Source organism: Ptychodera flava, chromosome 8 (genome assembly GCF_041260155.1).
Source record: "Ptychodera flava strain L36383 chromosome 8, AS_Pfla_20210202, whole genome shotgun sequence".
NCBI lineage: Eukaryota > Metazoa > Hemichordata > Enteropneusta > Ptychoderidae > Ptychodera > Ptychodera flava.
The window spans coordinates 19,320,873-19,336,951 of NC_091935.1; the positions used below are offsets into that span (position 1 = coordinate 19,320,873).

The 16,079-nt window shown below is 40.6% G+C and overlaps 1 protein-coding gene across 1 annotated transcript; it reads right to left on the reverse strand.

Annotated features, from left to right (window-relative positions):
- Positions 1-3,860: 3,860 nt before the first annotated feature.
- Positions 3,861-15,037, reverse strand: LOC139137992 (NADPH oxidase 5-like). The gene is made up of 16 exons (XM_070706212.1): positions 14,274-15,037; positions 13,238-13,332; positions 12,361-12,484; positions 11,930-12,021; positions 11,371-11,485; positions 10,686-10,894; positions 9,850-10,128; positions 9,426-9,640; positions 8,828-9,016; positions 8,175-8,287; positions 7,633-7,824; positions 7,060-7,192; positions 6,064-6,518; positions 5,443-5,652; positions 4,717-4,983; positions 3,861-4,393 (listed from the first exon to the last, which is right to left on the reverse strand). The coding sequence occupies exons 1-16, from the start codon at positions 14,493-14,495 to the stop codon at positions 4,262-4,264; spliced, it is 3,042 nt and encodes a 1,013-aa protein (XP_070562313.1). The 5' UTR covers positions 14,496-15,037; the 3' UTR covers positions 3,861-4,261.
- Between the last annotated feature and the right edge of the window lie 1,042 nt (positions 15,038-16,079).

The following is a 16,079-nucleotide window of genomic DNA, read 5'->3' on the forward strand; positions in this document are numbered from 1 at the left end:
AAGACGAATAGTTGAATAAAACCTTCATGGGTCATTTATCTTCCCTCCTAAATTTAGAGGTCACCAACAGGAATAAATATTCGATAGCATCGTCACGTAATTCCAGGCATACGAGGCAATTGCTTTCCGCACGCCGCTCCAGCGGGTGCATTTGCAGCCGTTTCTCGTTTGATTGGTAGACAGCAGTCGCAATCATCAGAAAACAATGTAATTGGGTATTAGAGCAGCTGCTGTCACCAGAATTTTTTTTTTCACAATAAAATACATGTACTTTTGCCAAGTAGGAGATAGTTGGATTCCTAAGGCCGAGGGCCTAGGAAAATCATTAGTGTTCCGGCTACCAGACCAACCCAATTTTTACTCTAAACCTTTACAGGCCATACGTAAACGCGAAAGTGAATAAAAAGCTAAAAAACAAAACAAAAACAAAAAAACATGTGGACTCTGGCGAGAAATACATATCCCCTGCAACTTCAGTGAGGAAGATCTGCTGCATGCACGATACAAACAACAGACGTAGCCGACGATATCCATAACGTGTACTCGATTTCATTCCTCGAAAGTGAAGACTTACTTGCTCAAAACTTCCGGAACTGTCAACCATTTTCTTATCAAATCAACAAAAAATAGGGGGGTCATCTCGCAAAGTTTAGAACTAGAGAAACAAATAACCCAAAGTTTTGCGATATTTGAAATTCAAAATGGCTGCCATCCCTGTGTTAACTGCAAGGGCAAAATTAAATTTTGATTTTTCAAAAATATTAAGACGCTGAAATTTTTCTTTCTCGAAGAGCTTTACTTTAAAATGAGCTCCCACAATAAATATTGATCCATTAGTACATCAGAAGAGAGTTGTAGAAATTCGAAAGATCGAATATCCGTCCCCTAGGCGCGTTCTACCTTGAATGCGATCATGCTTGGAGCACTGGCAGAAAAACACTCCGTTGGCTGTATCTTTATATTGCGCTTGACTATCATGTACAGGCTTCACTGCAGCAAAGACGCCGTCTTCTTACATCGATCGGCCAATTTCGCTCCTAACTTCGATTCCTGATACGGCCAAATGAATCGACCCGTTTTTGCAGGGTCATAGTACAACTGACCCCATGACCTGCACGTTCAGTAAAACCCGTCGATGGTACGTGCAACTGGCACGCGCACCATGTAAGTACAATCCCCGAAGTACAATCGCAATGTGCTGCTTTGGTGTTCACAATAATATGCGCTCTTCAGAATGTGTTTTTGGGTATTCGTCCACTAAAAGGGATTTTGAGTACTATTGAAGTCAGAATCGATTCGAAAAGCTGCAGAGTGTAAACCCATATTGATCGGTACTGTAGTAAGCCTACATGTATGAATGTCGAACACAATATGAAGGGCACCCTGAGGTGAAGGGATTTGTATTTCTGTACTGTGATTGTTACGCAAGATATGAGATTTGTATTTTTTGGTTTGCTATACTCTATTTAATTTATTTGTAAATTATTTTACTTCCGGTGCTGGAATGAAAAAACACGTTTGTCAAGAAAAAAACAGGCTTCATAATGAAATGACAGATAGATTGAAGAAGTGGAAGATCCGAATGTATTTTGCAATATTGTATTCTCATTTCGGCTGACAAGACACATCATTGATTGTACCATCTTATCAGACTAAATAAGGATTTTTGAAGTTATTTCAAAAATATGAGAAGTTGCTGATTTGTGTTACAACAAAAATGGTCTAAGGCAATTTCAGCAAAATCTTGAATTTTCGACGTTGTTCCAGTACAGTATACATGCTCGGTAGTCGTCGGGAAAAATTTCAGAAAGGAAAGAGTTAACAGTGTTGTCCTTATATTTAAAAGTAGCCGGGTAATTTAAGAAAGTAGACGGGTGTACTGCGAGGGAGCGAAGCGACCGAGTGGCGAGTGAGCGTAGCGAACGAGGGGCCGGGGGGAGAGCGCGAGAGGGGGGTCTCGCAAGGCGAAAAATGAAATTTTGGAGTGGAAATGGTGTTCTCTGGTGGCATCTGAAGTGACATTTAGCTGAGACTGAAACAGTACTTTTGTTGTGTGTCTTAGACGTGGTTCACATACAAAAAACAAACAAACGTGATTTTGTTTTGTTTGTATTATTTATGACACTTATAGTTTTATTTGCAGTGAAGATTTTAACATTTAATCCTAAATCACCTGCAGTCTGCTCATTTCATTGCTCATTTCCCATTCTTCATTACCACATAGTTTCTGAAACTTATGACACAAAGTGAGTGATTGACAGAAATGTTGCAACAAATTACTAATAAATGTCAACCGTGCACGATCGTCGCGTCTCGCTGTTCCCAAATTTGATCAAAGCAGATATGCAGTATGGCGTCGGAAGGAAACAACTCTATTTTCTTTCAAATTTGCTCCACGAGTCCGTGAAAAAAATGATTCAGAGGGTCCATCGAAAGACACTATCGGGCAACCCAACATGGAGAACATTGAGATGCGGAGTGAAATTAAACCCATGCCGGAATCCACGACGATATTGCAACGGGGGATCAGCGCCATGATGAAGCTGTGAGCCGTGACGATGATGCGCCGGTCGGCAACGGTCGGCAACACACATGCCTGTGACCGTGGATTCTAGTACGTAAAAATAATCAATGAAAATAAAATACCCATTCAAATAAACTGTTGGTTCTAAAAGAAAATCAGTTCTAGCTCATTTTTTAAAAATTAATCTAGAAAATGCGTCGGTATTGCTCTGAGAATAACTTGATTTGTTGAGAAGATCATACTCGTAGTGACGTTGGCAGCCATCGCGGCGGCGGAAAACTAGCTTGCCAGTCTCACCAGTCTCATGAACTTCGAACCGTCGATCAAAATCACATCTTTTCGGCGCCTTTCTCTCTTAAATTGAAGTTTTTTATACATAAACTAAATTTATTGTTGGGCTTTCTTCGGGAAAAAATATTCCATCGGCAAGGTGCCAGTGGCCGACGCCACATTTCTTTTTGACGCCATCGTTAAAAATGACCTAAGATGACCTTCATACTAGTCAAACCAATTACACTGCTTGTAACAAAGGCAACACCATAGGCGCGTCCATCAGCCAATCACACTATTTAACAAATAAAAGATGGGGCTCAAAAAGCCACAAATGAGTATTTAGAAACTGTTTTGTGTTCGTGCAGTGCCATGCGGGGAAAGGGGTCGCGAAACTGCTAATCGTACGTGTGCCGTCTAACAGCTGGCAGAGCAATCCCGAATCTAATTATACGTTAAAAGTAGACGGAAAAAAATGCAAAACAGCCGGGTTATTTACCCGGCACCCGGCTTCTAAGGACAAGACTGAGTTAATGACAGCAAATGCGTTGTGTACATTCTTATTTACCCAAACGTGATCAGACTAAGTAAATGTGAGCAATGTGTAATTGCTTTCTCTCAAACTTGGACAGTGGTCATTGACAAACAATTCAATATTTTGTAGAAGAATTGTGTTAGGTCAAATCAGTGTTGATGACATTTTTGCACATACGCTTTTATGATTTAAAGCTCTATTTATTGAAAACGCCTGATGAAGGAGGCATTTACTGCTAAACTGTTTTGAATAACTGCAATACGATAATTGAGAAAAAAATGGCAAATGAAAACACTGGCCTACCTTACCAAAACGTAATTCTGGGAAGAAAACTCTCTACAACATATCTCTATAATCGTCCTTACCAGCTCGAGAATGAAGTGATGATAAAGTCACCGAAAAACAATTTTACCTGTCTTGCTGTACAGGCGTGAATGTTGATGGTAAAAATCAGAGCAACACAGTCTACGCTCAAATGATAGAAAATTCCTGATCTTATCATGTAATTAAGGAACACTGTCAGAGACTCTATTGGAACAACACTTTGGGGTTTTTATTACTTTAATAAGCTTAAAGATTTTCAACACAATTATCAGACAAAATCGAAAAACGTACCATTTACCAATATATGATGCCAAAAATAAATAATAATTTTTCAACAATGGACGACCAGCGTCACTGTAATGAGACTAACAAAGATTTAGCAATATTTAAAAAGTGTAAATAAATACAGAATTATATAAAACGTCATTCGCAAAAGACCCATGGGAGCTCCATTTTGATCTTGACGAATAGAAAATTTTCAAAGTCTGCCTTCGTCTCTATTTCAAATCGCAGTTTACAAACTTCTCGAGCGAACACGAAATCCTAGGCGCGCCACGGACCAGTGAAATGATAGAGAATGTCTATACGTTGACCTACATGGATGGAACTTAGAAAATTTCTTGTCTGAATTTCATCCCGAACTGATACGATTTTCTTTTGAGTTGTTGCCCTAACTGACGTGGACCGCAGTAGAAAATCGTGATTTCTCCCTTCTTCTCTTGGCGAATTTTCCCGAGTACCTGTGGAATTGTAACAAAAACCAGTATGTGATCGGTTAGGATTGTTAAACGTTAGAGACATCAAATTGTAAACAGACAGCTCCAGACACACTGATAGATTGAGAGATATATACACAATATTAATATAACAACTTACTGCACTAATGAAAAAATGCGGCAATGGTATAGGGTCGTTTATAGACATTGGGAGGTCTATTGAAGATTGAAGCTCTGAGTTTTAAGCTAAACAGAGACATTGATACCGCTACGATTGCTGAAAAAATCAGACAAGAACGATACAGACACGGAAAGATGGCACATACATGTTACTTGTTCTGCCTTACCTTATCCCAGTCAGGCCTTCCTGATTTTGTTCTACTTTGTAAACCGGTGAGAAGATCACGCCTGTCTCTTCGATGCAGAAGGTCGAGCGCCAACTCGAGTCCAAATCCAGCGCATTGTTGAATGTGGATTGCAGACGTCATGTAGAGGTGGAAGTTTAAGAAATTGTCGAAAGGACCGTGCTCTTGTAGATCCTTTTCTAGCCGCTCAATCAGATCTACAAACCATTCAAACGACTTCTGGTCTCGATTTATCCAGATAAAATCGACCTGCGATGTGAAAGTATCACAAAGAAATTGATGTTCAGTATTATTGTGTGGAGCAATAAATCATGGTCTTGAATTACTATGAATGTCACTCTCCTTTGCATTAAGCATGTAAATTTGTTTTCTCATAGAGTGCCTGTCCTTTGCAGAATTCTTTTGGTGGTGATCATCGTCAGTGAAAGAGAAAACTATTGACCGCAAAGAATTACGACAAAGTTGTTTGTTATCATAGAAATAATTCCCCGGTCTATGTATTCGTACACCTTGTAAGCATATTGTTTGCGCAGGTAAGTGCACTCCCGAGGGCAAGGGCGTCCTTACTCTTTCACTGTGAAAAATTAACCGTCCAGCTGTTGCGACGAAGAGGCTGATGGGTCATCGTTTGTAAATGGGGATTACCTATGGGAAATCTCTTACATCAAATCATAGACAGTAGCTATGATCAAACACAGATGGTCTCACCTTTCTCAATTTTAGTTCACTCTCTGGAATTTCTTCTTTCCATGCGTATTTACACTCCGGGCACGTTCTCTTGGCCGCCTTGTATCGTTCATGAATGCTTTGCAAAATTGAGGCAAATGGCGTCACTCCGATCCCTGCTCCCACCAGCACAGCGTGCTGGGACTCGAATATTCTCTCCGAAGGCGACCCATAAGGACCATCAAAATTTATCTGAGGAATAAAAATTATCGAAAGATGAAGATTGACTAAATATGGAGGTCAAGGATATCAGTGTTATTGCGGGAAATAGTTTCGAATATAATTATGTGATATGTGGGAATTCTTTCAATCAACCATACACTGAAAGATCCGTCGCTCGAGGACGCTCCGCTCCCTAAGCTCCCCTCCCCTCTAGGGCATAGAGAACGCCCTCGAGCGACGGATCTTCCAGTCTACATCTTAGGATACATAAATTTTTCTTTACAGTGGTGAGTCGCATTAGCTAACAAACACAGTTCCTAGGTGTTTCATTGAGCATCTACGAGCGTCAATACAAAGGCAATGGACGACATACGAAGTAGCAAACATACAATCCCACCCGAATAGAAATATAAGGAGAAGGTAAAACATTGTATGACTTACCTCTAGACCTACTCCAACGTTTTGCAAATTGTAATGGATCGACTCTGATATAGTTGGTATCGTAGAAGCCCGTTCAGGTAAAGCCCCGTGTATAATTGTTGTGACTTCATGGCTCAGTGGGTCCACATCTCCGACACAAGCTTGATTCGATAAATTTCGTCGACTGTCGTTGGGGGCGCTGTCAGTGTTTACCCCTTTGTCGTAAACTGTCGCTTGTTCGTTGCCGACAACCACAATATTAGGCATGTTTGTGACAGCTTGCTCCCGATCAAGCTCTTCTATCTCCACGTCAATAAGATCCAAATCTTCAAGAAGATCAGGTATAGACTTCACTGCTTCTTCGAGAAAGGCTACCGATGGCGAATCTTCTTTAGAAAGTTCACCGCATCGTTTGTAATATCCGTACAATTTTCTCGTCCAAGTACCGACCACTCGTACATGCAACTCTAAATAATCTGAACGGAAGAGAAAGGAAATTAATACAAAGTTACAGACACTAAAGTACACGGAAAAAATTTCAAAAGTCTAGGAAAAACGTGGGCACTACCATTGTCCACCATATCGTACACCACATTGACTTGAAAACTTTTGTTTTTATCAAGCATTCGCGTTTATGTATAAAGCCCTAGGAGTAGGATTTGTTCCTATACCAACGGGACATGTAGAACATGTATATCTACCATTATATTATAGCGTTGTCAATATCAGTGAAATTTAGAATTATTACTGATAATGTATCTGATTATCCAACATTGTGGCCCAAGATGTTTTTACAAGTATAAATTCACTGGCACCGCCAAAACTGTTAAATAATAGCAATAATGCACCCCATCCTGAGCATTGTTCGGGCTATAGAGGCATAAGCTTACTATTATGGTCTTTTGCAGTCATTTTAGTATAATAGAGCTCAGATCGACGATACCGTCTCTTTTTAAAGCATCTAACGCAAAATAGATCCAAAACAATGTGAACAGATGAACCTACATCAATACCTACCTTTCTGTTCTGGAGCGCTGCTGATTGTGAAGGGATGCCACTCATGCTTGGCGATACTCGGAATATTCACATAGACGTAGTCACCAGCCTTGAAAGTGAAATGAGCCGGTCGCCGGATTTTCAGATGAACCACCTATTTGAAAGAGAAATGGTAAGTTCATGTTATTGGAATTGTGACAGCCTATCATATCAACGACGATCAGTATTTGGATGTTATTGACGTGTATGTATGTATGTGTGTATGTATGTATATAGTTTGGTAGGTAGGTAGGTAGGCAGGTAAGTTTGTTTATATGTAACATACCAATGTATATTTACGCGAATGGCCAACCGCATTGTCAATGTTTCAACATATACCGCCACTCGAACAAACAAATCAGAGCCTAGGGCGAATTTTGAAAGTAATAGTGTCAGTTCCAGGTGAAAAATTGTCCAGACAAATAGTTGTCTTTTCGAAAAATGGATATTGACTTTTTTGTTTTCGAATCTTCTTGGTATTATGCAATAGGAAATGTGGCAAATGACTCTTGACAGAGGCTCATATTAAATGTAAAGAATATTGTCGCATGTTACCTTAGAGGGAAGGATTGTCCCCCTTTCTATGTATGTTCTTCCATTGTGAGGTTTTCTAATCCACTCTGTTCGATGAACTCTTTCCATAGCATACAACATGGCGGGAAACAGAACCCAAATCCAGAACGTAGTTGCATGGACCAGGAGGCAGATCCACCAGATGAAAAAGAGCTGATGTGTCCAGTAGAACAGCTATTGAGGAAGTCATTAAAAAAGAATTGAGATGTAATTGGCATTTAATCATATTCTGTTGCATATTCTTATTGTCCCTACCCTTGAATATTTTTTCGGGTTCGAGAGTAAACTTACAGGTTTATGAAAATGTTTATCTGCCCCTTCAATTCGATGAAGAATATACGTCAACGTCTGCATAACACACAGACAAACATGTTCTTTTGCAAACTGGTCACTTTACTTGGAAAAAGTATCGCTTTACCATGCAACAAACACATCGATTTATGAGGGTAGAGGCATCTGTACGAAGTAAATGACTGACAGTTGTACCTTCGTGGCGCTTGGTCAGTTAGATGGAGACACCTTACCTGAAAATAACCTCTCCTTCTGACGAATGGTAGAGAGCAGACGACCATAATGACTAACACAGAAACCAAGATGACACCAGTAACGAAGGGGAGATTCCCAGACCACTGAAATCCTGCAGTGAGAGATTACAAAACAGAATTGACATCTTAGCTTTCTGACGTCAAAAAAAACCAGAAAGCTAACAGGAAGAGTACAAGTAAGTGGAGACCGGTCTTCAGCGTACACATCGTTAGTTCGATTCCCTCCCTATATGTGCACAAAACTCCTTATTTGAATGCCATATGTATTGTAGTAGAATTATCGTGAATATGTTTGTGAATGTGATGTACATGTAGTATAGTTATTGCTGTGATTCGGACTGAATCTAATCGGGTTCACCTCAAAGAGGCGCTAATGCAGATATCATGTTTTTACACAGATCGGTGAAGAGAGCGTAAGGTCGTGGTACGGTTATCCAGTTCAGAGAGTTTCACATAAAAATATCACTGAAAAATGACTCTATTTTACTAAATCACCGACGTGAACCAAGTCATTCTCGGTCTTTCGGGGCAGTGAAAGATATCCATAGTTTTCATAGTGTCATGAATTCAGGGATGTCGCCACGCCGAGTCTAGCCGACGTCTTCAACACAAAAAACCACGACTATACTTACCCAGGTTCATCAGATGAGCTGTGGTGTGAATGACGCTCAGAGAAACAACCACCCAGCCAACCATCTTATGGAGAGCAATATGCTGATCCAGCGGTAACGCGTGACCAAGTCTGGTTGGACGAAGCCACGTTAGACACTTCCTCAACATAAATGCCACTATAAAGGCACTGTTGAAATTCAAGCTGCGACCTGTACAGAAGGACAATTGCACATGCATCACACCCCCATTGAAACATGTAATGGAAAAATATTCCAACTGTTCTACATTCTGCATCAAAAAGATCGGTTTCCTTGTGTGTGTTAAGGTTCTGGCTTTGAAATGCCGCGTCAGAAGTATATTTTATATTACACTGACATGTCAATTAAACTTGTCGGTACGGATTTAATATCACGGGCTTTCGATTTTATAGAATTGAATGATTTAAAATTCATTGACCACATAAAATTCATTCCGGACTAGATGCGACGATTATTAGTTTTTTAGCTAGTGTTTTACAACAAACATGGCAGTCCTAGGCAGGTATATAATTAATATTCGGAAATCGAGCATTATACTGACAGACAGACAGACATAATGGCAGACGGAGAATAGACTTACCGCATCCCTTGGCAATGATGATCCACACGTTAGGTGGCGCACTGTAATTCCTGTATGCGGCTTCCGCGAAGAGACCAGCGTTTAGCACAATGTAGAATACAATGAAGACGATGCAAGAGAGATGGTTGCGAAGGTAGCTGAAGCAATATCGAAACACTGACGGCGGCTTCGACCTTCTCTGTTGGCGTTCGGGTCCGTTCAGCCACTTAGAAGCACTGGTAAGAAAACAGGGAAATATTAAGTTCAATAAAACATCAATCAAACATAATTTAGCGCCAGAATCTAATAAAAGATATCTGTTCAATGGCGCTTAGAAGAATTGGTCTGCAAAGTAAGTTCTGTCACAGTGGCAAAGTTTGTGGTCAATTTGAAGAGACCAAAAACCAAGGCAATGAGATAAACGAACGCCAAAGCAAAAGCTTACCTGGCTTTTAAGTTTTTCAGAATGTCTTTGTTTTCCTGAATGTAACGTTGGAAGGTTTCGAAGTCGATTCCCAGACCGGTCGTGACACTGAAGTCTTGGTAAAGTAACTCTGTCAGATCGTTCAGCTGCGTTTCTGTGCAAGTCATGCTGTTCTCTTCGAGACATGATTTCATCACACTGTGCAGTTCTGACTTATCAATGTAGCCATTGTCTAGAAGAAGAGAAACAACACTAAGAACACGCTTACCAAGAATGTTCTTGTTCTGTTCACGTGGACTCCTTTTTAGAGATTATTTCGTTTTGTGTATGGGACGATCCCATAGCTATTCCATGATTTGATTTCTTTGCAGTGCATTCCTCGTTAAAAGAACTCGCTCTTAGCAATGATTACTTCGAGATAGACAAGAACTGGAAGGAGGGATCTACAGTTTGAAATGCCACTACGTCGTCTTGAAAGTGCATACCAAGAAAATGGCACTGCCCTGGAGTGGAAGGTGGATTTCTCATGAAATAGTTATACACTTAAAATAATAAGCGTTGAAAATGTGAATTCGTGAAACTATACAAAGAACTCGATTAAAAATGAACTACTTCGCTTCGAATGGCCAATGGCTTGCCCCCAACTTCTCTACCAATATCATGCATCTAAGGAAACAAATCAGCAAGTGCAAATGCGAAGTACGTTTTAAAACGGAGCATAAACAGTGGCTTTGTTTCAATAGATGCATTGTACCGTTGAACAGGATAATCGTGTGAACCTGGAAGCTATCGAGGTTGAAAGGTAACAATAAGCTCTACCATACACAGTAGAGGGGTCTTCCGCCTCAAGGCTCTACTGTCTATGGCTCCACCAAGACCGCGGCCCTGCTAATAATGAGTTGGTCCGCTTACCGTTAATGTCGTATAGCTGGAACAAAACACGTGCCCTGTCTTCGTCGTTACCATAGGTCAGTAGATTCAGGCTGTACAGAAGGTGACGAGTGCTTACTCTCTGAGTGTTGCTTCTGTCCAAGATCTTGAAGAAACGTTCAGCAAAGAACGTGGACTGGTGGAGAATCATATGAATTGTGTGAATTTGTCATAGTATAAGACGAAACAAGGCCTGCACTGAATTCAACACTCACCTAAAAATAAAAGTTATTCAACATTCCCCGATATGAGGCTTAGTTTATCATAAATACTATAATAATGTATTTGATTACTTATTTCAAATTACTTCCCCTAGTATGATGTATTAAAGTGACCACCAATATTTCATGAAGACAAGTGAAACCTTCTCTACATATTGAAGTTTATAAGAACACTGATTTTGTATTTCTGACGATCACGGTACATATGATCAGTCCCTCCATCACCAGTCTCGAAACGCATGGAGTTCTTCGATCTAAGCGTGAGCACAACGAGTAAACCAAATGATGAAGAGACTGTGATATCATAGTAAGTATGGAAAACTATGACGTACAGTAATATGATAAACAGATACGGCATAGAAGCACAAGTAATGTCGCCTGATCGTCTCACCTTCGTAAGTTGCAAAATTTCTTTGAATTCTGTGAAGTCAATATTCTTGTCTTTGTTGTCGTAGCCGCCATATTGATATTCAAACCATGAACGCCACTTACTTTCTCTGTCCATTCTGCAAGAAAAAATAATCAGATTTGCCATGAGCATATTTAAAGTAAATGCTTGTCTTCCTGTCACTTTCAAATCGTTCGTTAATAGACAGCACGCCTATATTATAGGCACTTCAAGAAGGTAGCTCTTCTACCTCCATGGTTGCTTGCGATACTAGAATTACCGTATGCGCAACAGCTGAGCAAGTGCCAAGCTGGTGTTAGTCAGCCTATATAGAGACTATGGCCTTGGCACATGCAGGCCTATGACATTACAGAGTCTACGTGGTGGCTCATGATTTAGCTCGACAGGGTTCTATTTGCATTCGAACACTCATCGTGCATCATGTGGGCTCCCATGTTTAATTTCAGCCGACACACTGGTTTCTTCGTCAACACAAGGATGCATGCAGCACCTGATTTAACAACCCTCAAGAAATTATAAACAGAAAAAAAAATTAACTCACCTGGAAAGGACAAGCAATTTCGTTTCTAGTGTCTCACAAGTCAGTAGGCCATCTTTTAGATCCTTCAGTACACTGTAAAGCCTTTTCATCCCCTGTGAAACAATAAGTCAGCATGAAATATAAGAAGATAGCATTGTTGTGCACATTTATTTTTATAGTCTAGACAAACATCACACTCGGTACTTCCAGTACGTCACAATTTCACTACCCTTGACCAAAAGACTGTTTGTTCTTCATCCAACTTTGTTGATAATTTCTGCCAACAAAACGAAATAGTGACTGTGAAGGTGTTCCGAATGTAATATATTGTTGTTTATCCAACTTTGTTGATAATTTCTGCCAACAAAACGAAACAATAGTGACTGTGAAGGAGTTTCGAATGCAATACATTACTGTTGCTATACGCGTGACATAAAAGGTCACATCCATACCTTTTTGCTCTGGATGACTCGCTTGAAGTCTTCCTTGGATACCCGCCGTGTCTCTTGGCAACCAGGGCATAGTTTCCGAAACGAGTCAAAAAGGTCCGACGCTTCTTTCCTCTGACAACGTTCACTGTCAAAAATGAAAAAAAAATATTTAGTATCCGTCTTACTTACCTACAATGTAATTGCAAAAAGTGATTCATGTCCGGGTCTTTTGGGGAACTCTGCCACTGGACAAACTAAAATTCCATTTCGCATTGGCAGCTGAAAGTAGTGTCATTTTTTCCTACTTAGCCCACAGGGGGCTCAGGCTCTTTGTTTGTTTGTTTGCTTGTTTATGTGTGTTTGTTCATTTGTTTGTTATGTATGATTATTTCCATATACAATAAAGAACCAATAAAGAGTTGTACTTATGTTCATATTTGTTAATAAACAACGATGCCTGTTTTTTTCTGTTTGTTTATTTCTTGGTTATAATTATTTCTATATACGAAGAGTTGTATTTGTGTTCATAGTTGTCGATAAGGAACGATGTTTGTTTGTTTTTGTTTGTTTACAAATATAGTCAATAAACGATACTTTATACATTCCGACATATGGAATAAACCATAGCCCGCCTTTGCCATGAGGAGTAAGCACGCATGTGTGTCCACCACTCTCTCTGAATACTTGCCCTTTCTAAAGTGAGTCTAATGCATTCCACGGCGGCCACCGTCTATCGAACCACTCGCAACTGTGATAGGAACCATAGACCGTGGAGCAGGAACCTCCATGCATAAACCCTGGAATATGTCGTACTTCAGGGCCAACCATAGACCCTGGAAGGCATTATGATTCAATCAAGACTCACCCACGTGATTGTACATTGACGAACCTCACTTACCTTGTCAGTCTGTAAACAGCCCCGATTAATTCATGCAAATGAATGCTGGCGCCACGCTTCCCGTTGATGAGCACGAACAGCTGATCGGAGAAGTCCTGGAGACAATTAAAATGTACACTATCAGATAAAAGTAAACATGAGCTGTGTGTATATCGGAATATATCTATTTGTTTACTGTAAACAATTTCGACCATGGTGGTCTCTTTCCAATAACCATGGAGGTAGGAAGAGACTTCCTTTTCCTACGTCCATGCGTTTCTAGAGAAGTTATGGCATCAATAGTTTTAGTCGAAACTACATGTTTTTTAGTTTCTCTATTGACATATCGACTGTCATACCATAGACAGTAGAAGCAAGGCAAATACCCGACCTAATGGTAGGTTTCTCTTGGTCGGTCGTTGGTTTACAATCTTTAACAAAATAATGATATATCCCTGTCTCACTATGATCAGGTAATACTAGACTAGCTCTGCATGACAGGGTTGTGTGTTACCGGCGTTATACGGCCTCCCACAGGCCGTATAACGCCGGTAACAGACAGCCCTGCCATGCAGAGCTAATACTAGACTTGCCCCAAGTCTGGGCATGTATAAATATCAAAACAGAGTAAATTGAAGCAATATACTCTGAGAGGCTGTCGAGTCGATCGTGGGGTGAGCTCGATGGTCCACGAGATTGGTCTGCTAACGTGGAACGATGTGTTGAATTCATTACGATTCATTGATGACGTAGCATTTCGTAACAATTACGTGCACGTCCAAGATTTCACCTAGCATTCATGATACAAAAACTTTTGTAAAATTTTCCTTCAAGAACGGTGCTGTCCAATGATCCCCACTGATTTCACACAAGGACCTTAATAGTGTGGAGATTGTCGGCTTGAGAACGAATTGAATTCCTGAAGACAGTGGAATTAAAATCATGGAGTTTCCCATGGAGTTTCGAGGCATGCGTACGGAATTGGGATCTATTAAAGGTAAATTATCACCATAGACACTAGAAAAAAGTAATAATAATAATAATAATAGTAACATACCTCAGATAACTCATTGATGCGTCTTATGAAGTCGGTGACTTTCATCTTGTCGGGGAGACTTCGGCGGGTGAAGTTTGTTTGAAACCACTTGAATGCATTCTGGGCTGTCTCTTCTCCGTCGCACTCTCTGTAAACTTCGTCGAGAACGTCATCTTCTATCGAAATGATGACTTCACCATTGGAATTTGACGGATGGTGTATGGTCGACTGAATTTGCTCCATCGTTGACAGATGATATTCAAGTTTGATTATTTTGAAGGCTAGAGGTTTGGCGACGTATTTATATCTCCCTCGAAAGTAGCATGCCTGCACAGCGCTGAACAGACCTGAAGTTGAAAAGCGAACTTTAAATGAGCTTCTGCGCAATACCGGATAACCTTTGGCGCTACTATGAAAATGGTAAGAATGCAACTTTCAACGGGTCTCTCGTTGTTGAACGTCAGATGAACTGAAGACGTTTACACTGCTTCAATATGTGTAGTCCAATATAGATGCTGCATCCACGTGGTGTTTGTAAACTGTCACTCGTATCTTGTGGTCCCTCCTCGATCAACACACTATATTTTTGCAGCGCTGCAAAGACAATGGACTTAATTGGTCGATAGCAACGAAAGAACGCCCCTATTGGTTCAACGTGAAACCAAAACTGACTATGAAAAGAGTCGTTCACAGTTTCAGCGCCAGTGTGTCTCCGAGTCGGGTGAGTGAGGTGTTCCGCAAGACCTAAGCAAACATTACAGGCGCCTGCTTGCCTAGGAAGCCACGTCAAGGAAGACGCCGCAAGAAACATCATCAATATTTCTCTATTGCCAAACAGCAGCATAACCGTTGTCACTCGCTTGTGGGTTGTCCATGAAGGTGAAAAAGACAGCGAACCTGATCATAAACAATTTATACAAGTGGGTAAGCCAAGACAGTAGAGAAACGTTTCTCTACTGTCTATGGTGAAACTCCCTCCACCTTGACCATTTCCTTCCACACTCTCTTCACAACCTCACCGTTGTACCTCCATGTGTATTGTAACACTGTAGTACCATGAGTGGTATGATTGTCTGCATCACAGCCCCTCCACACTCTATGCGTGTACCAAGCACACTAATGTCGTAGGTCCTTGGACTACCCTTAGTTTGGGCATGAAGGTCTCATTTTCACCTCCTTAGTTTGGGCATGAAGGTCTCATTTTCACCTACATGTTTTTTTACAATGTGAAAGCTAGGGACTCCAGAACTTAAGTTTTCTCGTTTGTACCCCGTATGGACGTAGTGGGAGTTCTCGCAACTAAAGCTGCCTCCATTTGCCATTCCATGACCTTGGAGCTACTTTACATAAAAACATATTGGAAAATTGGTCATTTTCATGACAGACGCGACCTTCAATACCGATTTGTTTTCTTGGTAATAAAGAATTGTTCTGATTTTGGAATTTTGTTGTATAAGCATTATTTTGTTATCTATGTAACTTCGAAAATTAACATGCTATTGCAAATACTAGTAGTGGTACTGTGATTCCCTTCGCTTACCACTTCATGTGTAGCTGTGTGGGGAGGTCTCGCTTTTACCTCCATGGCTGCATGTGTATCCAGCCTCTAAGCCGCTCCTGACTGACATCGACACAGTCCCTTCACCATCTTCTACTTGTCTTTCTTACTGTACACATGGACATTCTTTGGTCACGGTCCCGCCATCACGTGTTTTAATATATGCTTTTTAATCAAATCTTGGGTAATGAGAAACTGCCACGTCCGGGTCTTGCGTTACCATATCGAGTGTCCTAGCCCTCACATCGCGAAGGCCGCGCCCGGGCCTT

What these genes read in the sequence shown, in the direction of transcription:
- LOC139137992 (XM_070706212.1), bottom strand. Translation starts at nt 14,495, where the DNA reads ATGGAGCAAATTCAGTCGACCATACACCATCCGTCAAATTCCAATGGT. An exon ending in TCTTGGTGGAGCCATAGACA is followed by an intron (nt 10,129 to 10,685) that starts GTAGAGCCTTGA and finishes ATCTCTAAAAAG; the next exon opens with GAGTCCACGTGAACAGAACA. An exon ending in ACGTTGGAGTAGGTCTAGAG is followed by an intron (nt 5,653 to 6,063) that starts GTAAGTCATACA and finishes TTTATTCCTCAG; the next exon opens with ATAAATTTTGATGGTCCTTA.